Source organism: Rhinolophus hipposideros, assembly GCF_964194185.1.
Source record: "Rhinolophus hipposideros genome assembly, chromosome: 9".
In the NCBI taxonomy this organism is placed as follows: Eukaryota; Metazoa; Chordata; class Mammalia; order Chiroptera; family Rhinolophidae; genus Rhinolophus; species Rhinolophus hipposideros.
Window position 1 is genome coordinate 54,889,158 of NC_138055.1, and position 24,373 is coordinate 54,913,530.

The 24,373-nt window shown below is 40.0% G+C and overlaps 1 protein-coding gene across 2 annotated transcripts in view; it reads right to left on the reverse strand.

Moving 5' to 3' along the window:
* Nucleotides 1-817: 817 nt before the first annotated feature.
* Nucleotides 818-24,373, reverse strand: part of TESPA1 (thymocyte expressed, positive selection associated 1) — a 32,703-nt gene continuing 9,147 nt past the window's right edge. The window contains exons 2-12 of one of the 2 annotated variants that reach the window (XM_081060257.1): nt 23,744-23,951; nt 22,798-22,840; nt 17,105-17,154; nt 16,460-16,513; nt 15,688-15,724; nt 15,327-15,425; nt 13,414-13,622; nt 11,044-11,858; nt 9,847-9,940; nt 9,600-9,668; nt 887-2,058 (exon numbers count right to left, since the gene is read on the reverse strand). In XM_081060257.1, the coding sequence (XP_080916383.1) occupies nt 9,637-9,668; nt 9,847-9,940; nt 11,044-11,858; nt 13,414-13,622; nt 15,327-15,425; nt 15,688-15,724; nt 16,460-16,513; nt 17,105-17,154; nt 22,798-22,840; nt 23,744-23,906 (1,596 nt within the window). In that variant the 5' untranslated portion in view covers nt 23,907-23,951 and the 3' untranslated portion in view covers nt 887-2,058; nt 9,600-9,636. Of the gene's footprint in view, nt 2,059-9,599; nt 9,669-9,846; nt 9,941-11,043; nt 11,859-13,413; nt 13,623-15,326; nt 15,426-15,687; nt 15,725-16,459; nt 16,514-17,104; nt 17,155-22,797; nt 22,841-23,743; nt 23,952-24,373 lie in introns of both variants that reach the window. The other variant, XM_081060258.1, reaches the window with a different exon arrangement.

Here is a 24,373-nt window from a genome sequence, read left to right on the forward strand (position 1 = left end):
TAATTTCAGGTCCTTCTGTTCTCTCTTGTGATTAAGATGGCCTTAACATTTCCTCAGCTTAACTAAAGAGTGGACAGGTTGATAGAGCATTTGATTTAGAAAATTTTATTGTAAATCCTTTCTCCTTCCCTTTGAGATGTAAATCTTCTCCCAGCCTCATTCCAGGTTTACAACCCAGGAAAGAACCTGAGAACTCTGTCTCTAAAATGTAAACATCAGGGAAGATAGCGCCCTATCTCCCAGTTTCTGTGGAAGGGTAGGGGCCCAACTTCAGCGATGGGGATGGGGAGGCCCTAGCTCCAGGGTGAAAAACTACCTCCTGTCATGAAGATACCAGAAAGTTTACTTTTCTGCTGGGTAAGGCCAATTACCAAACACAGAGTCTAAGATTCCCCCCATCCCAGCTCTTAAAAACTCATAGCCCTTTGTCTACACCTCGCTAGGTCTCCAGATTTCATCTACGCTCCTTGTTCTCTCCCCTATTGCTGGCGATGGTTTTGTAAAATCAACCTCTGTCAACTCATTGTGTCTGGTGTGATATTTGTTACTTTATCACTCATGGTTACAATTTCCTTCGAATCCCTCTCTTCTGGTCTTTGCTATCTTGCAACTTACTAGGCAACCAAGCAATACGTTACTGGAAATATGTGTGTGTGTGTACTCCCTCTACTAAAATTTTCTTGGGGGAGGAATGTGTCTATGATGTCTGAACCACAAACTGCCTAATAGAGCACTGTAGGTGTCCAAGCCCTGTTTGTTGACAAAACGTTTTCCATCCAACCCAAACTATGACTGTTAGTTCTCTAAAAACATGGCAACGTTTTTAAATATTTTTATTTAATTGTTTTCTGCCAGCAGAAAATACTGTGATTTTTTTTTTTTTTTTGCAATGGTCATGAGGAGGGACTCTGAATCCCACTCATCTCTTTTCCTGTGAAGATACAAAATTTGAGATAGAGGGAGAAGCTGTTTTTCTGCTCCCCCCCCCCCCGATTTCTGTCTCCCCCCCCACACACACACACTCCAATTCAAGCCATTTCTCAGTCTAGTTGCGTAGGACACAGCTCCCTGGCCCATGCTGGTAGTATGAGCCTTGTGCCCCTCCTTCCCGGCTCCCCAGGCAGTCAGTCCCCAGTTGTTGGTCCTTGGGCTGCTCATAGCAGCTCACCACAGCTCTTGACAGCTGCCAGCCGCTCACGCTGGCCGCTGGCCGCTCATGGCAGCACATGGTAGCACACAGCAGCCCGCGGCCTTGGCAGCTCATGCAGGCAATCAGGCTGCTCACAGCAGCCCAGCTCCAGGGAGAGCCGTTGTTCACAATCTTAGCTGTAGAGGGCGCAGCTCACTGGCCTATGTGGGAATCAAACCAGCGATCTCGGGGTTAGCACCGTGCTCAAGCCATCGGGCCGGCCCTAGGAAGCTGGTTTTAAAGGGGAAGCTGCAAGTGGATCTCCTAGAATGAGGCCTCAAGAAGAAAAATAGGACTCTGGTGTTGTGGAAGACATTTTGGAATTTAATTGGGAGCACATAGGGCTATCTAGAGGCTCAGAGGGAATCCCACTGTGGGTTGCACCAGGTTTCAGAGCCTGAAAGTGGGAATTTTTCTTCCTCATTTAGCTTGAACCTTTTGAGGTGATTCCAGTAGCAACCTGTGCTCCTCAAACTTCATCATCCTTAAATCCTCTAAAGGCCCTAGGCAGTGTCAAAGCTTGGGAGCAAATTAAGTCTTTGTCCAGGTTACCACTATCCACATCACGATTCCAATAACCTCATGGAGGAGAAACCAACACACACAGAAATGAAGTGAGGTGCCGAAGGTCTTTCTTTGTGCATGCAGTTTATGACGGTAACGGGATGTAGATTCAAAGTCTCTCAGTCTGGTCTTCTTTCCCACTTACCATGCTGTGTTTCTCCTACTGAGTTCAGGAGTTTGTAAGGCCTCAGAGCAGGACCTGGGTGTTGGAGGTAGTACCACCTCCTGCAAGAAGAGGTGGGAATTAGGCTCTTCTATGAAGCCACTGCTGTCAGATCATATGCTACTGCGGTGGTGGAGAAAGTCTGCAATGGGAATTAAAAGGAAACACATCATGCATTTTTGAGATAAGTTTGGGTACTGGGGTTGGTAGACACTTGCACACCCCACCTGTGGAAATGTTTCCTACTGTTATAAGTAATATTTAAAGTTACTAGCAGCAGCAGAAGCATCAAAGAGTCATGTGACAGGCTTTCCGTTCTTCTCATCATGATGTGAGATTTCTAGAAGTTTTCACCTCCTATTTTTTACATTGATAAAAGTATACCTATACTTCCATACTTACTGAGCACTGCTGGAGAAAATTATAAAACCATTGCCAACCGATGTTCTGCACCTTGAGCTCAGCCCTAACATTATTCACTCATTCTGCTGTTAATACATGTTTCTATTAAAATATTTCTCTTATCCTTTTGCCATAGTGCAATTTCATATCTTTACTAGGTACCCTTTTCAAACTCCCTGCTTCACACATTTAGTGCTTCACACAATAGGAAAAAGAAAGAAACCAATAGGTAGAAAACTCTTGACTTGGTTCCAAATGACCTATGTAACTGTATTCATACCTATCATCCTTTTTCCTTTCCTCTAATCTCAAAGTTCTGCACCTCTAATTCTTGGCCAAACCCTCCAAAAGTACTTTGGATCTCAACTCATTCTAATTCTCCAGTGACCTTAGATCATCATTCTCCCTTCCCTCCTGAACCATGGCCTCTCCCACCTTATTGATTCTTTCCCTTCAGCAAATATACCTGCTTAGACCTTGCCCATATATACATGCTTAGACCTGCTGGGAAAAAACAAAACAAAACGCTCCTCAGAGTCTCTTGACTCCTTTGCCTACTTTATTTGCATAATTTCTTATCACTTTCATATTAATATTTTGAAGCCCTGTCACACAAATAAAAGTACTCTTATCAAAGTTCCAAATCATTATCTAGTTGCAAATCCAGTGCTACCTTTGCATTCTCCTTCCTACTGGATATTTTATGACATACATTACTGAAGTCTACACCCTCCTTCCTGAAACAAACTTCACTTGGCTTCTGTTTGAAACTTTCTTTTTTCTTTTTCTTTCTTTCTTTCTTTCTTTCTTTCTTTCTTTCTTTCTTTCTTTCTTTCTTTCTTTCTTTCTTTCTTTCTTTCTTTCTTTCCTTCCTTCCTTCCTTCCTTCCTTCCTTCCTTCCTTCCTTCCTTCCTTCCTTCCTTCCTTCCTTCCTTCCTTTTAAAAAATATTTTATTGGGGAAGGGGAACAGGACTTTATTGGGGAACAGTGTGAACTTCCAGGACTTTTTCCAAGTCAAGTTGTTGTCCTTTCAATCTTAGATGTGGAGGGCGCAGCTCAGCTCCAGGTCCAGTTTCCATTGTTAGTTGCAGGGGGCGCAGCCCACCATCCCTTGGAGGGAGTTGAACCAGCAACCTTGTGGTTGAGAGCCCACTGGCCCATGTGGGAATCGAACCGGCAGCTTTTGGTGTTAGGAGCACAGAGCTCCAACCGCTTGAGCCACCGGGCCGGCCCAAAACTTTCTTTTTCCAACCAATATGGTTTCTCTCTGTCTCTCTCCCTGTCTCTTTGTCTCTCTCTGTCTCTCTCTATCTGTCTCTCTCTCTCTATATATATATATACACATACATATATATATATATATATATATACATACATACATACGTGTGTATATATATGTGTGTATATATATATATCTCCAGTCCTTCGTGGAATCTTTTGATCAACCCGTAAATATTAAGGTTTTTAAGGGTTCCTTTTTCAGTTCAACTCCTGACTATGCATATTTTCAGGGTTAATTATTATTTCTCATGCCTTCACCCATTATAAGTAAGGCTTGAATTCCAAAAACCTCTCCTCAAATTCATATATTCATCTGCCTCATGGACTTCTCTATTTTAGTATTTCAGAAGTACCTCAACTCATCATAGCCACATCCGAACTCATCAAATTGTTCTAAACTTGAAAATAGGCAAACAAGATTACCAGATGTCCTTTCAGTACAGAGTTAGTCTTGAGTTTCTATTTACAGGGCGATTTTACTACTTTGTGGTGGCAGAGAGATTACCTTGAAAATTTGTGCTGAGTAGAGATGTGAATAATTTCAGTGTGACCATATTCCCAGAGATAGGAGTTTATGGCATGGTTGCATATTAACCAGTTGGATAACCAGCTGGGCAATCTCTTAGGGTGTCTGTGTATAATTAGCCTCTCAAATACTCTCTAGACCATATTACTAGTATCAATGAATTGATTATTAATCAATGAATTGAATAAAATCTTTGAACATGTTTATCTTATATTTGGATGAGAGTCATTATTTTGTTCTTTTGAAAATTATACTTTAAAATATTTGTATTCCTGAGGCAGCCAGATGGCTCAGTTGGTTAGAGCATGAGCTCTGAACAACACAGTTGCCAGTTCGATTCCCACATGGACCAGTGAGCTGTGCCCCTTGCAACTAAGATTGAAGACAATGAGCTGCCGCTGAGCTTCCAGAAGGGTGGCCGGATAGCTCAGTTGTTTAGAGCGCGAGCTCTCATCAAAGTTGCCAGTTCAATTCCCGCATGGGATGGTGGGCTGTGCCTTCCACAACTAAAAGACTGAAAATGGCGACTGGACTTGGAGCTGAGCTGCGCCCTCCACAACTAGATTGAAGGACAACGACTTGGAGCTGATGGCCCTGGAGAAACACACTGTTCCCCAGTATTCCACAATTAAAAAAACAAAATATTTGCATTCCAACTTGTTACTTCTACTGCATTCTGTTCTTAATAAAAGGACGTTAATATTTGCTTAGTCATTCAAGAAAAAAACCTGGAAATTTCTCTATATTTCTTTCTTTGCCTTACCCCCCACCTACTAAACACAAGTCTGATTAGTTCTAGGTTTAGCCACTGTATATATTAAATATCTCAAAATCTCACTTTTCTTCCCCTCCATTCCCTGTACTCTTGTCTTATTTCTGATTATCACATTTCTCCTCAATCTTCTGTGGTAGACTCTTGAATGATTTCTCTTCCTCCATTGGCTCCCTATTCTGTCCATTTCTTATACTTCTGCCAGAATGATCTTTCTCAAAGATAAATCTAATCATATCATTCCTTTGTAAAATCTTAAGTGGCTCCCTATCTTCGTAGATCAAATCAAAATACTTAAAACAACATAGAAAACTTTGTTTCAAAATCTGTTTTCTATTTATCTTTCCTAGTCTTAATTTTGGTCTTCTCCCACATATCCCCTTTCTCCCACTAGGCACAAAGTGTAATTTCTGAAGATATTGTGATTTTCTGTTCCTGTCTGCCTTTGAACACATTTTCTCTCTAACTAGGATGTCTATGTCATCATCGTCACTGTGGTCCTCTTCCTCCTCCTTCTTCCGCTCGTTACCCTTTCCCTTTACGCCCCTGTCCAGATTCACCTAGAAATGCAATCCTCTGGGAAATTTATTTTTTTATGTCCCTGTGGTATTTAATGAAATTAAATCAAAGTAATTGTAGATATTCCTGTCATGTCTTTCACTGAACTAGGAGACCTAAACACCCTGTCAGTGATCCTGCTTAATCTGTATAATATTCCTCTTGCCCGTGAGTTTATAAGAAAGCAAGCTATACCAGTGACGAAGGTAGTGAGGGTATTTGGTCCTGAGCTCAAAGGGTTAGGACAGGTCCAAGTACAGGTTGTAAGGCTTGCTCTCACCCACAGCTATAATCTCAACTCCTGCATACTTAGGGCAGTGTGCTTTTATGAAAAGAGCACTGGTTTGGGAGTCAGGAGGCCTGAGCTCTAGTTCTGATACTGATATTAACGAACTAGTTGCATGATCTTGCCAAGTCATTTTCCTTCTCAAATAGCCTGTATAAGACTTGTAGGAGGTCATATCTTGGAAAGAGCTATGTACTCACTTGAGATACTTCCTATCTGAAGGGCTGGGTAAGATAGTGGATGGTGCCGGGGCTTCTGCTCTGCTCACCTGCAGGTGCAGTGCTTACCCTGCAGTCTACATGAATGCTGACCTAACGTTGTGCGGCTTGACAGCCTTGGATGGAGCCTTAGAAATCCTGGGACACATTTGAAATGAATAACTCAGGAAATGAGCATTATGCAATGCTGACAGCTGCCTGCCACAGCTCTAAAGAACAGGGCAGTACAGATAAAGGGAAAGCCAAGGAAAAGAAAATACACAGAGGTGAACCGGTAAATACAAATTAAAAAGCCTCCGTCCTGGAAGAGGTTTCTCCCCACCCTACCTTTTCTTAAAGCACATTTCTTTAGAAAACCTGTAAGTTCTTTATTTATCTCTTTGAAATGTATGTAAATCTTTTGTAAAGGCTAAATACGCCTCTTGCCACCTTTACAACCCAGAAATGTCTTTCTCAAAGGAAGCTATTGCTTTGAAATGTAATCATCAAGGACCATAGCGTCCATATCGCCTGTCTCCACTTAGGTGCCTGGCAACAATTTGCAAAACTACCTTCTGCCATAAAGATGGGAGAAGTTTTATTATTCCTTTGGATAAAGGCAATTTATCCACAGTTATCAGGTGAATCTAGGATGAACTATGTGTGACAAATGGTGTTGTCAACTCTTACTTGAGAACTAGTTATTGTTTCTTTTGACAACATGTATGTAATAGGTCATATAAGAGGTGAGGTTTCTTTCTGTCTTTGCAGTTTTGTTAGTGGATTGCCTGTGAGGTACATTATCTTCTGGTTTAATGCTTATTCAAAAATGAAACTGTTTTCTTTCTCTTATTCCTTTCTGGAGAGGTTTTCTGGGGTGGAAGAAGATTTTGTTTTTAATCATATCTCCCCAACAAGAGCAAAACAATCTTAGTAAGAATTATATATGAGGCAAAAAAATAATTGTCACATTCTCACAATGTCCTGTCTCCCTCCCCTCTCCTTTTCCATCTCTTTCTATGCTTCCTCTGTAATAGTCCTGCTTCAGAATTTATTTTGATATAAAAATAACTGCCCAGTGTCATCATCTATAATATGGGAAATACTCTCACTGCCAAGAGCAGAGTTGACCATAAAATGAAACCTCCTATCTCCATATATGATCACTTCACAAATAGAATATATATTGGCCCATGCTACCTCAGATCTGGTAAAAGAAACAAACAACAATAAAAAATAAAAATAAAAACCTCTTTGGCCTCGCCTTTTATAAATGTAAAAGTCAAATGGTTTAAATTTCCGCAACAGGGCACCAATAAAAGGTCTGTGAATATGAAATTCTTGAACATGGTGCAAATTACAAGGAATGATGAGGATCATCCTTTCCCAGGAACTTAAAGAAAGAGTAAGACTTCTCTGGCAGTGACTAAATGATGGAGTGCGAAGGAAGAAAGCTGATAGCTGAGGATCAGATCCTCTTTTAATAGTAAAGGTGTCCTTGTAATAATTACAGAAAGGCACTCACCTTATGTACATAAATTAGAAAAAAAAAGGGGACTCCCTCTTAGGAGATAAAGACCCTTGAGGTTTTGGGTGGTAAGCTCAGTAGAGCTGAATTTGAACCCCCACTCTTTAAGTGGGTATCTTTGAGCAATGTGAGGACTATACAAAGTAGACACAGCTGCTGGCTGGTTGAGTGCGCTGCCACTTCCTACCCTTGCTCACATTCCTCCTATGCCTGATAACCAGCCCCAACCAGGTGGAACTTGATACAGATTTCCTGGGAGGTGATTCTTCTCTAGGAGATAATTACAAACCCTAGAAAAGGCCGAGAGAGGTTGTTTTTCAAAAGATCTGAAGGACTGTCCCACCTATCTCTGCCTTTGATGGTGGTGAGTGAATTTCCCTCTTCCATATTTCTCACACAGTCTTTAACATTTGCAGTACTGAGCTATTTTCATAGCTATTCCCCCCTTCTTGTGATCTCTTCTTAGAGGATGATAGAAGAGTGGATTGAGAGAGATAGTTCATAGATTTGTGAAAAGTTGATTAAACAAACTCACAGAAAATTGGAAAGACTTGGCAAACACTGTGATACTCATCTCAGCCACAGATTGTCAATGAAGAAGCGATCTCTCATTCTTCTAGAGGCATAAAAGCAAAATTTACAAAATCACTTCCTTATTTACCTGCGAGATTAAGTGCATTTAATTTCCAAAGTTACTGTGTTTCATTGAATCTGATAAGCCATTGTTTGTAAGACTTATAATTATTTTATATTCCACTAAGGATGCAAAAAAAAAAAAAAGTTAAATTGGCTGACGCTAGCTTGTAAGGCCCATTCTGTTTGAGAGATAGTAAAATCTGGGAAAATGTACACCTTAGACTAAGTGAAATAATAGCATCTCTAACCACAATTGCTGTGATGAAATCCCATCAGTGGGTTAGAAAATAGGATCTGGTAGCTTATTTGAATTGTATAATTCCTAGAAATACTTCTTCCCTGGCATAACCGTATAGATTCTGCATGAAGCCTGCTATGCTGAACATCTTGGTATTTTCTTGTGCGAGCCTGACATCTGCTGGACAAATAACACTTGAGCAAAGTTTTGTATAGTAGTACCCCCACAACATCTGCAGTTTGGCTTTCAATGGTTTCAGTTACCTGCCATTAACTGCAGTCCGAAAATATTAAATGGAAAATTCAGAAAATAAACAATTCATAAGTTTTAAATTGTACACTGTTCTGAGTAACATGATGAAATCTCTCCCCATCCCGCTCCATCCCTCTGGGACACAAATCATCCCTTTGTCCAGAGCCTCCACACTGTAAACACTCCCCTCCTGTAGTCACATAATAGTAGCCTTCTCAGTTCTCACATTGACTGTCAGGGTATTGCAGAGCTTGTCTTCAAGTAACCTTTATTTTACTAAATAATGCCATACTTCCATAACTTTGATTACAGTATATTGTTATAATTGTTCTATTTGGTTATTAGTTATTGTTGTCAATCTCTTACTATGCCTAATTTATAAATTACTATGATTAATTTATAAATTAAACTTTTTCATAGGTATGTATTATAAAAAAACAAAACAAAATATGGTATATATAGATTTCAGTACTCTCAGTGGTTTCAGGCATCCACTGGGAGTCTTGGAATGGATCCCCCACAGATAAGAGGGACCACTGTGTGTGTGTGTGTGTTATATATACACACATATACATATGTATATATATATATATAAATATATAAAACTATTATTATTCCCTTATTTGGTAGCACAAAACTAAAGTTAAATGATTTCTGCAAGATCATTGAACTAATATGAAGTATATTATTTGGCTCCATATTTTAAACATTTTAACTACATATTGCTGCCTTCTGATATGTACCTCTTTTGTGAATGACATACTGTATACAGTCTATACACCTGGAGATGAAGGTAATGGGTAAGAGAGAAATAAAAGTGATAAGGCCTGAAACCACAGAGAATTAGAATTAAAAGAGTTAGAATCATAAAGATCTCTGTGATTCTGGACTAGTAACACTGAAATTTTGGAGTATTAACCAAAAATGCTATTGGGCAAGGAAGTGCAGTAAATAGTACTAAAAGATGCAAAATGGATGGAACTCTAAGCAAGATTTATTTACTTACTTCAAGAAAGGTTTCAGTTCCTACTATCTTGGAAAAATCATTGTCCCTGATGCCATCTTCTCTGTGGTCCTAGGGCATAGGTGGTATAAAGTACAGGAGACCAATTTTCACTTAGTTTAAATAACACATCTTAAGCCAAAATGCTCAAAAGTATAAGGATGGCTTCAAAAGAGTTAATACTCAAAATTCACATCAAGAGGAAAGACATTTGAGAGAGAGAGAGAGAGAGAAACTGAGAGACTCTTACTTCTTGAGTCTTTGCCTGCAAAAGTCTGGCACAGGTTGGGGGGTCTGGGCCTGCTGGGCCAGCAGCTCTCCTCATTTTCACTACCGCACTTCACCTGAAACCAAGAACCCAGTAGAACTCAGTTAGAGCCAGTGGTGGAGAAAGGTGCATGATGACAGGCATCTGTAGGGGAAGGAGGCTGAGTGTACATGCGGGACTTGGCCTCTTTTCCTGTGGCAGAAACCTGATAGTGAGGAAGGCAGCAACAGAGGTGTAGCTCTACTTTTAATGAGAGGTAACATACATGCAAATTACATTGCAAGTTATCACTGTTTTCCTTTGTGGCAAAGACTGGAGAACTTTTCCAAGAGACCCTAGCACTTGATGGAAGTACTGTACACTCAGGCAAGACGAGTCCTGAGCTTTTGAGATTCCATGGGGTAGTTGATGGACCCAGGGGATGTGCCCACTTGGACCCTACACTACCCCTTCTAGACCATGCTCTGGTTACCCAGAATCCCAAATATGCTGCTCAAATGGCTCCAAACCAGCTTCAGTGAACTGCACTGGTTTTGCCTCTTGTTTGTTCTCTCAAGGACAGTCCTCTCTCTTAGTGTACGCACTCCTGGGCCTGAGTGATGACCATTGGATGGCAATTTGTGTGGGTAGGGTGGACACATTTGGATATGCAGGCTGGGGTGTTCACTCACATGTGTGAAGTCCCTGATGGTGCAGGGAAAAGCAAGGGACAGGCCAGGGGCTGGGGAGTGGCTCTGCCTACACTGCCACATTCTAGCACAGAAGTCTGAAGAGCCTGAAAAGTCTAGATTTGAACCCAGGCTTTCAGGTCTTTGTGGTTACACATTTGTCAAGATAGAAGAGAAGAGATTTTATTTAATAGTGTTTAGCTTAGTGTATAACTGACCTTTACTCTTGTGTGGTTCCCACAAATGACAGGGCAGGAGTGCTTAATAAGAAACTTCAAGAAGATCAGATCAGATGAGGAATTAGAAAAGCAGTTCTGGAAACCGGGATGTTCTTAAGAAACCAGGCCTGTTTCTTTTTCTCCTTCTATGTTGACTCACTCCCATGGGTTTCTGAATGTAATTCGAGAATTGGTATGTCTGATGAGGACAGGGAGCCTGCATTCCTTTTACCCAAGGACAAGAATCTAGAGCCTTTCTTTGCCAACCTCTCTCTCACCTCTAATCCACTCACCTCCTCAAAGTCAAAATTGTTCCACAACTGCTGGGTTAGAGATTGGCGCAGTTCTGGTCTCTCTTGGCTCTCCTTCCATTTCTGCTGGAAGATGGACAGGTCCAATGATTTAACTTTTCTGTCCATGGGATTCTTCTGAAACAGACTCTTTCTTGCTCTGCTCTTCCTTTCCCAAAAAGTCTCATCCTTGGCTGAATGGGCTTCCTTATTGGTGGCCTGTAGACTCCACAGCTCTCTCTTTACCTGTGCAGGGTCTGTGCTCCACTTTAGATCTGCTCTGGATGGAGAATGTGTGCAACAGGGTGTCTTGGGGTTAGAATGCAGGGTTTGTGATGGTGCTTGCATTGTGGACGTCCCCTGCTGTGTTTCATCTTCAGGGCAGAGGACACATGGGCACATGGAAGAAGAAGTAGGCAGCTTTGGATGGGTAATGGGAGGCACAGGATCTTCCTGTGAGCCTGGCCCAAACTCAGGGTCTTGCTGGAGAACCAGCTTCTCTCCTCTCACTCTGTCCATCACTTCCCACACTACTTGGTCCAAACTGTTCCTTTTGGAGGTATTGTGGGGTGATGATAGCCGATCTCGGGGGCAGGTATAGAGGCACATTTTGGAGATGGCTTTCCGGAGGCGTTCTCTGGGTGAGTGAGGTTCTGGCTCTGGGCCCAGAATCTTGATGGATGGCACCTCAGTTGGGTTGTAATTCCAGAACATGTGGGATGGTGTAAACTTTTGAATAGGTGTCTTAGACACATAGGAGTAGAGACAGAAGAAGGCATCAGCAGTGACAGCCAGTGTTTGCACCTGCTTAAACCTGCCTGGGTACAAGGGTTGAAGATGGTGAGTCTGGGGGGTCATCGGCAAATTATTTATTTAATCTCTCCCTTCAATAGCCTTCCTAAAGCTTAAAATTCAGAAATGAAGTGCCAATTTTCCCACTAGTATTTCTCCCATTTAGATTTCTGACACCCAGAAGCCCCTTTTTTGACTTCCCATCACAAGTAGTCCAAAAATCAATTTTATACAGGCTGAGAAATTTCCATATCTTGATTTAGCATATCCTTTCTGATGTCAGAAAACAATGGCCTCTATCACTGTGTTTGCTTTAGATGACAAACATGATTAAAAAATAGCGAAATCAACATTATTTTCTTAGATAGTAACAAAACTTTAGTGTTACAGAAGACTTCATGATAGACAAATTTGAGGAATAGCAATGACTCACTAGGCAATAGATGGGAGTAGAGAAATTTAGATTGACTCTATCATTTCTACTAGACCTTTGCTTCTCAAAATGTAGTCAGTAAGTAGTCCAATAGCATCAGCATTGCTTGGGAACTTGTTATAAATGCAGAATCTCAGACTGTATCCCAAAGATTTTAACAATATCCTTTGGTAATTCATGTGCACATCCATATTTTAAAAGCACTGTGATAAACTATGTATCCATTAAACTGTAAGCTTCCCGAAGGCAAGAATCCTGTTCCTCTGGTCTAATTGCTGTTCTTACAGAATTTAACACTTAATTATGTGTTAAATTATGTGTTAAATTATGTGGCACATACAACAAATTCAATAAATAATCTTAAAACTTTAGTGTGATTAAGAATCATCTAAAGTGTTTGTGAAAAATATTCCAACTCAGAATCCTTGTTTTAGCAAAATCCTTGTTGGTGCTTGGGACTCTAATTTTACCAAATTTTTAAGTTGACTGATACAAAGACTCTGAAATCACACTGTCAGAAAGACCATCATATTTTGGGTATAGCAGAACATAATTTGAAATATATTCTAACATATAGAATCAAATAGAGTCTTTTATGCCTCATCAAGGTAGAGAAACCCTCTCATATCTTTTCTTAGTATGAAATCCAGACAACATAAATCTTTGTTTCCCAAATGTAGTCTCAGGATTACACATAAGAATCATCTGTGTGGTTATTTAAAATAAATATTCCTGAATCCCTCTTTCTCTGAATATGAATGCTTTATAAACTCCTTGTGCAATTTAACACATTGAACTTTGAGAAGTGCTGCCCTAACTGGAATTGATTTTAATGCCATGGCTATAAATGGGAACATTAGAAATTACAACTGAGAAACAGAAAACGAGAATGAGATTTAGAGACACTTCCAATTTGACTCAGTTAAAGGAGAGAAGAGCTGTAGAAAGCAGTGGTGATATGAGGTCTCTTGAAGATTATTTCAAAAGAAGCCAATGTCAAATTATCTTCGCTGAAGATAACATAAAAACAAGAGACAAAGGATCAAGTGAAGCCAATCAAGGGAAAGCAGGATTTGGAGTTAGTAATCCCTGTTGTGAATGTCTGGAGGCTGCGGGGAAGAAGAGCATGGATCCGTGGTAATACTCACTGGCCAGCATGAGGCAAGGGTCCTCCATCTCGATCCTCCGCACCTGGGCCTTCAGGAAGAGCTGGAAATCAATGCCCCTGGCCTGGGAGGGGGTGGTAAAAAATCGGGCCGGAATCCGAGAAGTGTCTTTGTGGTCCTCTTGGCCAAAGCCCAGACTGAAGAGGACATCTTCTGCATCTTCTTGCACCTTGTCCAGAATCTCAGAGATGCTGAAAAGAGGGAGTTTGGATAAATAGGGGCAACTTTGAGGCACAGGGTAATCCAGAGTTTCTTTGACTTTGAGAAAGGCTTTCATTTCTCTGAACCTAAATTCTCTGTCTGAAACATGGGAATTATCATCTAACTCTGGTTTAAAAATGAAATGAGGTGCTCTCATAGTACTTGGAATAAATGATTACAGGTGAATGAAAATTTACTATGAGAGGATTTGAACAATCACTGGCAGTATAGATGCAAAGAAATCTTATGGTTGTTATTAACCAGGCAGTTCCCACTTGCACGAACATACTACGATGCAGCTGGCTCTGCCGAGTGCTTTGCAGCTTGCCACCTGGTTTGCCCTTAGTGGTTGTGTGGGACAATTAAAGAATGTGTGTATGTAGGGAAAATAAAATTCATTTTATTCTCACTCTGAGGATAAAATGTTTTCAATATGGTATGTTCTCACTTAACATATTCAATAAGTTCTGTGACTTTAAGCAAAGTGATATGTAATGAAACCAAATTTACCATAGGCTGATTGTTATAAACAACAGTTAAGTTCTCATGGCATCTCATCAATGTTATAACAAAACGGCGTTGGACACAACGTTATTTGAGGACCTGCTGTATCGGTTATGTTCAAAACCTGATTTTGAGAGACGGAGCGCTTTGTATCATCGTTTTCAGTACAGAAGCCCCGCATTATAGAAGATCAAGTTCTCTCTCGCGCTCTTTCTCTGACACCAACCGTATCTACATTGGAATTTGTATACCACCAGACTGGGTGACACAAGAGCTCAATAACGATGCATCTCAAACAGTAGTGGGGGTGAGAGGAGCTGTGAATTATTTGAGACTTTGACTAATCACTGTCACTCTTCAGAAAGGATGCTGGGCTTTTTGATCCAAATAGTGACCATCATGTTTAATTAATAGCTGGACAATCAGAATCCCTGGCTCTACTTTTGTGCTCGTCACCTAAGTGCTGATTTTATCTCCATCGTCTCAAATTTCCTTACCTGAACGGTGGGCATAAGTCTGGATCATTGGTTCTCAATCATGGCTGCATATTAGAATCACCTTGGTGGGGCTTTAAAAAATGCAGATATTTGAGTTTTATCTCCAGAGATTTAATAGATTTAATTGAACTGGGGTGTGGCCAGGGCTAGGGCTCAGTGAAGATAAGTTACTGAAGATAGTTACATGGCTAATAAGTCTCAGAACCAGGTCTCAAATTCAAACTTTCACTCCAAATTCCAGACACTTTTTTTATACCACACTAGTTTTCACCACTTTCTATCTTGTTTTAAACTTATTTGTGTGTATATTTTGTTCACCCTATTGGATTGTTGAGCTTCTGGGGAAAATTTTATTGCTTCATTCAATCAACAAATAAATCTATTAATCAGTACATTTATTGATTGTTTATTGAGCACTTACTATAAGACCAGGAACTGTGATGGTACCAATACTCCACCTCCTGGGGTATAAAGTTCCGTGGAGAGACACCTGTTATTTTACACACAGCTCTAAACAGTAGATTCCTCTAAATCCCCCATCATTATTGAAGCAAATATGGTCATACTTCTCAAGTATGTGACGGCATAAAAGCTCCAGTAAGATATCTTAGAAAAAATGGGCAGTGGCTCTCAGTCCCATTCTCTTCTGCCTCTCATCGTCCCCCCTCCCCGCCTGCCAGACGTGGTACCTACCTTGAAGTGGTCTTGTTAGTTCCACCAGTCATGCTGCTGGAAGCCAAACTGCAGCCCAGATTGAGTAACTGGCAGGGTCGGGTAGTCTCCAGGAAACTCCTGCAGGGATCAGAGATGAATCTTGTAAGCAGTCTGCACCCTGGCTCTGCGATGTCCCCTATTGGGCATAGTCACTCCCTGCTGGGTACCTTTGAACTACCTACTGTGAAAACTCAGGGTATGGCCTCATTCCTGATTGGAAAATCTCACTCTATTGTGAATCTTTAGCTCTTTGTTTTTAATCTCTTTGACTCTGACACGTACCCCAGTTCAGCAGCTCTTGAAGGAGACACCATTTAGCCTCGCTGTACCTTACACTTACCTGGAGAAGAGTTTGCCACCGGTGGCCAACAGTGTGGCTGGACAAGGAATAGAAAGGCAGAGAGAAAGTTAGAAGGGAAAATGAAAATCACCTCACCTGCTCTTCTGAACTTAAAACCTAGCCCTCGTTGTTCCCCTCTGCCACAACTATGGCATTGCTTAGCCCCATGAACCCTGCTCTTTATGAGGGTATATAAAGATTATCAAACACAGACCTGGAAGCGAGACAGATATGGCAGAGTACAACTGGAACTTTTGAACCATGAGTGGTGTCAGAGTTCCTCTGTCCTGAGGAGTCATTCAGCCCTTTAGACTAGTGTTCCTGTCCCACCATATGAATTTCTACAGGCGCCAGGAGACACTAGAAGTTTGCTATACCTCCATGTTTTATTTAAGCCCTTATCTTCCTGAGTGCAGTCTCTCTCTCACATGCAGTACTCAGGCTGCTGTGGGCTTCTTACATAAAAAAACTGTTTCAAAGATGTCTAGGCAGCCACTGTTATGGTGATTTTATATGTTACCTTCCCAGGGGCCAAAGGAAAATTCCAATTATGTACCAGTAGACATCCTGATAGGCTGGTGAGGAAGCATGCCTGGGCATGTGACGTTTTCTGAGTTTCAAATTAGATCATATTGTGATTGTTCTTTCTGTACGCATAAGACCCCAGGATGGGCTGCTTCTTTCTGTAGTTCTCCCCCTTCCATTCTATCCTCGATTCATCCAATGTATGGCCTCTTTCCTGATCTTAACTGCAGAGAACTGTGCCACTTACCCTCTGCTCCAAGGGTCAAGTCATCTTCAAAGCTGGTTCCATGGCTGGGGCACCCTGTTAAGTAATAAGGCAAAGGTCACAAAACAATCAGGCTTGAACACACGCACACACACACACACACACACACACACACACCTGTAAATATGAATATCTACAACCTCTCAGTCACATCAGACATCTGCATGTTTGCAAAGCTACCCCAGCTATACATATACAACTTTAGAAATCACATTGATATTCCAATTCAGAAAGCATCACATAAATGCTCACCTGTAATTAACCTGTCCCCTCTATCGCATAGTCATGTACACAGTCCTCTGCCAAATAGTAAGCACCTGGGGGTGTGCACTCACACAGATAAACACACATTTTATAAATCTCTTTTCCTATAGCAGTGATTATTAGCTGAGCGGCCACTAACAGAAGATAACCTTTGAGTGCTGGTGAGCCTGTGTGCTCTGAGCAATGCTTACTCGACCTTCTGGACCTTCTGGACTTCCTTGTGACCAGTAATAGGTGTTTTGCAGACAGTTACAAGATAGTCAACATTCTTATGCATGCATATGATGTGCAGATACACACGCACACGGCCATATCACTATCCAGGTAGAGGAACATAGAAGAAAGAACAGAGCCTGCACTCACCATTGCACGTTGGCTGCCCTGCATCCTCAAAAAACCCTTCTTCAGAGTATCTGAAAACCAAAAATAATCTTATAGATTAAAATCACTACATTTTCCAAGGGGCTTTTCCTCAAATATGTCCCACAAGTTCACATAATTTTCCAACGAGAGTCAGTAGTGTTTAAATTGCTCTTATGTTGAAGAAAACTAAGACAGTGGTTATCTGGCCGACAAACTCATGGACGCCGTCGGGGGAGCTGGGATTGGAACACACTGTATTGTGCTGTTGTTTCCCTGACCACATCATTAAGGTCAGTTTAGCAACAATTCTCCAGGTTATTCCTAGGGAGAATAGGAGAGAAAGAATATAGAAGCAAAGCCAGAGAAATACATTTATAGAAGCAGGGGTTTGGGTGCATAATTCTACATCACAAAAGCAAATATAGAGATTTAAAAAAACTTCTAGGGGATCATCTTATCTACTACACCTTCCTTCTCTTAGTTCTTGATGAATATCGTGTCTTTCAGGAAGCAGCAAAAACTGTATCTTGGTTAGAGATTATATTTTTACATTTTGAGATATGGGCTTATCAAACATTTACCATCTCACAAGAAGAACAGAGGGAAATCAGCATAAATGGTAGTCAGAAACAACTCAGTTTTCTAACAAGTAAGAAATTCTCTGTCTAAAATAGGTGACTGAAGTAGTCTGTGAAAAAGCATTGAACTAGGACCAGAGCACCTGGATTCTAGTCCTGGCTTCTTGCTGTTGCTATGTTCTCAAATGTACATGTGGGGATTTGGATGCCTAGATATTATTGTTATTGAAGTCCACTTGGAGTACTGATGCGGTGTGAGTTTTATAATTTGCTTTCCTAAAAGTTTTAAAATGGAAGTTGCACATGATGCTTTGAATGTAATCTCAAATGGAGGCTGGAGCAGAGATTTGTTAAAGTGAGTTATTGGGAAACTGACTGAAGCACATCCATTGGAGGATCTGAAATGAGCCTTCTCCTTTAGCAGTCTCTAGTGGTCCAGATAACTCTCAGGCTATTGGAGAATCACTTCATGAAATGTTTTATAATGGCAAGGGTTTACTAATTGAGCATCTGTAGATCAGTTGTGTTTCTATTTTACAAAATAAATCCATCCATACACACACACACACACACACACACACTTTCGCTGGTACTTTGCTTTCAATAATTTAAAAAAATCAGCCAAGTTTTCCAAAATCTAAATTTTTATATATTTCAATGAAAAAGACTGTACATCAAGGTACATTATAAAAAGTGAAATGATACCCAAGCTAATTAAGAATGGGTAACTTTAATTAACACAACTCAAACTACAAATATATACTTCTCTTCCTAATATACAATATTATACATAAAATATTATTTTATTATACATATATTATTGCATAAAAGTATATTTTAATATAACACTACAAACAAATGTTAGTATATACAACATTACAAATATTAATATAAGTTAATATTTATTATCACTACTAAAAAACACTATGATAACCAATATAGTCCACTACTAGAATACTGAGATTTACTACTGCATTAATACTTGTGCTGTAGCTACACAATAATGCAGCTAAGCTCCTAAAGCCAACGGTTATTATCACTACAATAAAAACACACTTCTATTGCACTTCTGGGTATGTACTCAATGGAAATGCCAAAATATGTTCACCAAAAGAAATAATAATATTCACAACATTCATAACAACCCACAATTAGAAGACCCAAGTCTCTAATTAGTATACGATGGATAAATTTTATGATAAATATACAATTTAATGCTACACAACAATAAAAAGTATGACCGATTGCTACTTGCAAAACATGGATGAACACCATAAACATAATGCTGAACCAAAGAAAGACACATAACACAGTACATATTGTATGACTATTTACATAAAGTTAAAAAACTGCAAAAGTTGTCTATGACGTTATAGGTTAGGGTACTGGTTATCTTGGTAGGAGGGTAATGAATGGAAGGGGACAGAAAGGGATTTCTGGAATGCTGGTAATGTTCTGCTGCAGGTTTTAGGTGTGTATTGTTTTTTGAGAAATTCCTTGAGCTATATATTAATACTCATTTAATTTTCAGTAAGTATTTTATACTACAATATAGTTCATATTAGTGTTCCTTTGACAGCTTTGAGGTAGATTTATATACAAAGACCTGCATGTAGTTAATGTGTACAGTGTGATGAGTTTAGACATGCACACACCTGTGACGCTGTGGCCAGTCACGGTAACAGACGTATCTATCTAACAGCTCCCAGAGTTTCCTTTTCTTGAAGTAAGAATACTTAACACGAGCTCTACCCTCTTAACCAATTTTGAAGCACACAGTACCATACTGTTAGCTATAGGCACCATGCTGTACAGCCTGTATCTAGAACTTGCTTATCTAGCATGACTGCAACTTACACCCACTGAGTCACACTACCATTCATATTAAAAAGAAAAATACTAGTGATAAGTATGCTATACTTCAATCAAATTTATATTAAAAGATACCACTGATAAAATTCCTTGTTTGTCCAAAGCAAAACTTGCTACTATTCATTTGATACAAGTTTTTGTTAGGTATTCACCCTATATTTCTCTTCTCTAGTTGTGTACTGGCAGGCATGTCCATAGTCTCTATTCGGGGACAAGCCCAGGATGACCCTTGGGACAGTCGGCTTTTCTAGGTGTATGTGGGATCATCACAGAAGTGTAGATCTGGGCCTGGATCTATTGATGCCTTCTTACTAAGCATGTTGATTTGAAACTTCACGGTCATCACTTAAGTCCCAGGACTTTCATGGATTGTTGCTTACGACATAAAATCAATGCTTAGGGACGGGATCCATAGCTGCTCCTCTCTCTCCATGTTTGTATTGAAAGGTCCCTCAGTATCATTTCAAGTCTGAAGTACAAGAGCCAAGGTACTGCTCTCCTGTATACCCAGTTGACAAAGAGTAGGGAGGAGGACTGGATTGTGAGAAGAAACATGTGGCTAATTTTAGCTTCTTCAAACAATTTCCATAGATTTTGCTTGCAGAGATTTAAGTTGAAGTCCACACAGATGATTGTTGGGCTCCCAACGCAAACTCTGATGATTTCTAAGCAACACATTCATGACCTAAAAAATCCCCCAAGAGCTTAAGAGAAGAAAGAAAAAAGAGAGGTGTAGTCTGTAAAGATGTACATGTTGCAAACCTGAAGCAGAACGGTCTGCCATTGGATTCAATTACACCGAGAGACACTGACACTAAATTACCCAGGAAGTTGGTAAATTTTCTTGGAAAACTTGTCAGACACCAAAACCTTCTTGCTATCAGAGGGTGTTTGGCATTGGAAAGAAAATGGAAACTATATGGACTTGAAACAAAATTTGAAAAGGGCCTCCTAGGGCACCTGTAAACAGAGTAGACAGAAAATCAGTGAAAATGGGTTCCTAATCCATTTTCTTTCCTCTGTGGTCTTGACAGCCTAAGAATCAAAGAATATGGTAATTCAGAAGGTCATATTTAGAACGCATTTCCCCGTCTTCTTCATTGCCTATTATCAAGGTCAAGCATTCTCTCACTATCATCAATCATCATCATCCTTTAATTTTTCTGATTCTTCCCATATAATTAAAAATATCACATGCTTACTGGGGAGGATTAGAAAATACAGAAAATTTGAAATATTTTATGAACTAGTCCCCTTCCAGAGACAAATATAAGCATGCTAATAGACTTTCTTATGGCCTTTTTGAAGTTCAAATATTGAAAAACTTTTTAACACACAGAAAAGTAAAGAAAATGTGACAGATATTGTAGTACCTGCCACCCTATTTTCACTCATGTAAATATTTTGTCATATTAGCTTCAGTTCTCTGTTAATAAAAAAGTATTAAAGATATAACTAAAGTCTCCTTTTACTCCCATTTCTTTGTATTTTCTTCCTTCCTAGAGGGAACTACTATCCTGGAGTTGATACGTTTCACTTCTGGACATACTTTTTGGATAAAGAGGTAGACAGAAAGATAGGTAGATAGATAAATGACAGATAGGTAGATAGATAGATAGATAGATAGATAGATAGATAGATAGATAGATAGATAAACAGACTTATTCTGGGACATTTTAAGGTAACATAAAGCCCCTCCTTTATAAACTTTACCACTCATACTACTATAGAGCACAAAGCTTGTACATACTTGTACACATATTATATCATTTAAATCTCAAAAGAAACTTTATTATTTTAGTTCTCCACTGTATAGGTGAGGAGTCAGAGATAGAAAGCATTTCAGTTATTTGCTTACACTTGTTTACACAGATAGTTAGCAAAAGAATTAGGCTCAGATCCTGGAGTCTTTTCACTTACCAGGCTACCTTTTCAACATGTTTTGTTTCAGGGTTTATCTTTGTAGAACATAGGTGGAGAAAGGTGATTTCTGGAGTTTACAATCTTGCATTTCTATGAATTCATTCTTTTCAACTAGTGTGTTTGAAGTCAAGGAGCATATTTTAAACTGCCTTCTAGAGTCTAGACCATTCAGGCAGTTAGTGCTCTTGGAAAGAAAGTTAGTCAGTAGCTATTGATGTGAATTGATAAGACTCAGGAGAAGTTAATGAGATAAAGACATTAACTGAGACAACTGGTTCTGTTGTACAAATCTGATGAAGGATTTTAAATCCTAGGACAGTTCTCACACCAAAACCTGCAGACATACATATTCCCACATTCCTTTACTTCCCTATACTTTGACTAACCTTAATTGACTTTGAAGTCATTGAATTGTGAATTATTAGGATAATAAGGATAACTGTTTTATAAACAATGAAAACACAAAGTAAATCCTTCCTGGTATTACCTTCTGGGACATAGTTGAAATAAACAATCTTGGATTATTCAGTGCTACTTATTTCCTACCAAATAAGCAAGGATGGGTTTATGTTATGTTAATGGATGAGTTTAGATTAAAGCCTATGTTAAGCTTAAAACATTCCTTTAGGGGAAATAAAGAGCAGATAGGAGTTATAAATTCTGAGAATTCATTATCACACAAATGATCAGACTTAAATAGGTCACAGAAGCTTTCCCCTCTGTATCTGGATAGACTGAGCCTAAAATGATACAGGCTGATGGGTTGTGGGGTCTCATATTTTAAACTGTTTCTGAGGAAAGAAATACTACATTTTGCTTTGAAGTGCCTGCTCCAATTCTTCACCGCTTTGAATGACTGAAAAATCCTTAGCCCCTCTTCCTGAGTTCTGCAGTAGAAATAAATAACAATAGTGATGTCTTACTCTGATCATAAGAACTAGTTTTCTAACTCTTTTGCTACACAGCGTTAGACTTCAGTCTGAAGAGAAAAAGCAATGGCATAGGGATCTGGAACTAAACCTAGCCATTTCCCATAGCTACAGATTTCCATCATTCTTGGCTTTAGACTAGATCCAACATGTATTTCCAGACCTCCATTCTAATGTAGTCTCAGACCAGAGTTGTACTTGAGTCACAGCCCCAATGCTCACACTCACCCAAACCCTCATAGTCCACACCCCCACTACCAATTGCAACCTCACTTCTAATCATTAGGTTCAATTCAAACCCATTCCCTGTTTCTCAGTTCCCACGAGTCAGTGCCTGTTAGCATGTCCAACCATCAACGACATTCAACCCCATCGCATCTCTAGCACTTACCCACAATCTTGCAGCCAGTCTTCAATCTTAGTGATTGGATTACCTAGAAAAGTCAGGCATCAGATCAGTGTGAGAAGTGAAGGCAACCAGACTTCTTCCTTGTAACTCACACCATTCTCAAGTTTATTCTTATATATGCCACATCATGAATTTTTTTTTCCTTCATAAAACTTTTCTTTAAGATATGAGAGGACTATACCCATGTATAAAAATACTGGGTATTTCTTCTCTCTCTGCCTCCCTGCCCCCTTCCTCCCAGGAACCTGGAACATGCCCAGGATATCAGGCCCACTGCTCTCTCTTTTCCTAGGTTTAGGAATAGGGGTGGACCTTCTCAAAACAAACAAACAAACAAACAAACAACAACAAAACAAATACAACACACACACAAAACAAAAGAAAAAGCACAATCTTGCATTTATACAAGATCTAAAAACTTTTTTTACTCTCATGGCTATAGTCTCATTTGAACCTCAAAGAAGCTCTGAGAGGCGTGTAGAAAAGGTACTACCTACTACTATTTCAATGAGACAAATATGTCTTCGAGAAGTGAGTGACTTGCCAAAGGTCACACAGCTTGTTAGTGACAGAGTTTTAGCCAGAGTCCTGCATTCAAGTTGAGTGTTACTTTATTATAGACAAAATAAAACATCCTATAACAGTCACATAGAATCCTGACCTTGAATCCTACGGACAGCTTCTCAGGATGATACAAAAATGTGCCTCTTTCTTTTTCCTAGTCTCAGGCCTGTCTCTTTCTCACATTATTCATATCTTGTATTACTTTACCCTCCTCCCCTTAAATTCTTTGAAGCCAGTCAAAATGAGCCTCCCTGAGGGCCTAGCCTAAACAAGGGACCCACTGCCCACACTCTGTAGACCTGGGCCTGATGCCGTGTTTTCCCTGCAAGACAACGTGGACGTGTGATGTCGAACTGCCTCTTACCTTCCTGAAAAACGTCATCCAGGCTGGACGGCTCGGGATCTGGGACATCCTGCAGGGCAGCTGCAGCCTCCTCTTCCAAGACCTGGGTCTGCCAGTGGCGGCTCTGACGGAGCCAGGCCCGTCGCTTCTCCCAGGACGTGGGGCTCAGCACGGAGCCCTCCATGGCCTTGGTTCAGAATTCAGGGCCTCCTGCCACAGTGATGATGTCCTGAGAGTTGAAACACAGTGCTACTCCCTCATCCTCCATTTGGAAACCACCACTTCCTGGATTGCCCCCCACCTCCTTCCTGTCTGTACAGAAGGGAACATGAACCCTCTCTGCCCATTGGGGAGATGGGAGGAGATTCTAGCCCTTCCTCCACCTTCCAAAAAAACAAATGCCTGAAAACTCTAAATGCCAGGGCATGTCTTTCAAATCAGTAAGTCTAGAAACGTCACATGATTTAAGGAACATTGAGAAAGCTCTTCTGACTTAAAGAATAGCTATTTCTCATGATAGCTGAAATATTGTATTGGAAAACCTTTTCTTTAATCTAAGGATTTTGTCTGTCAGAATCTTCCACTAAAATCAAAATATCTTTACAATAGCAATTTATAAAATTTACTTTATTTGATCCTTATAAAGATATA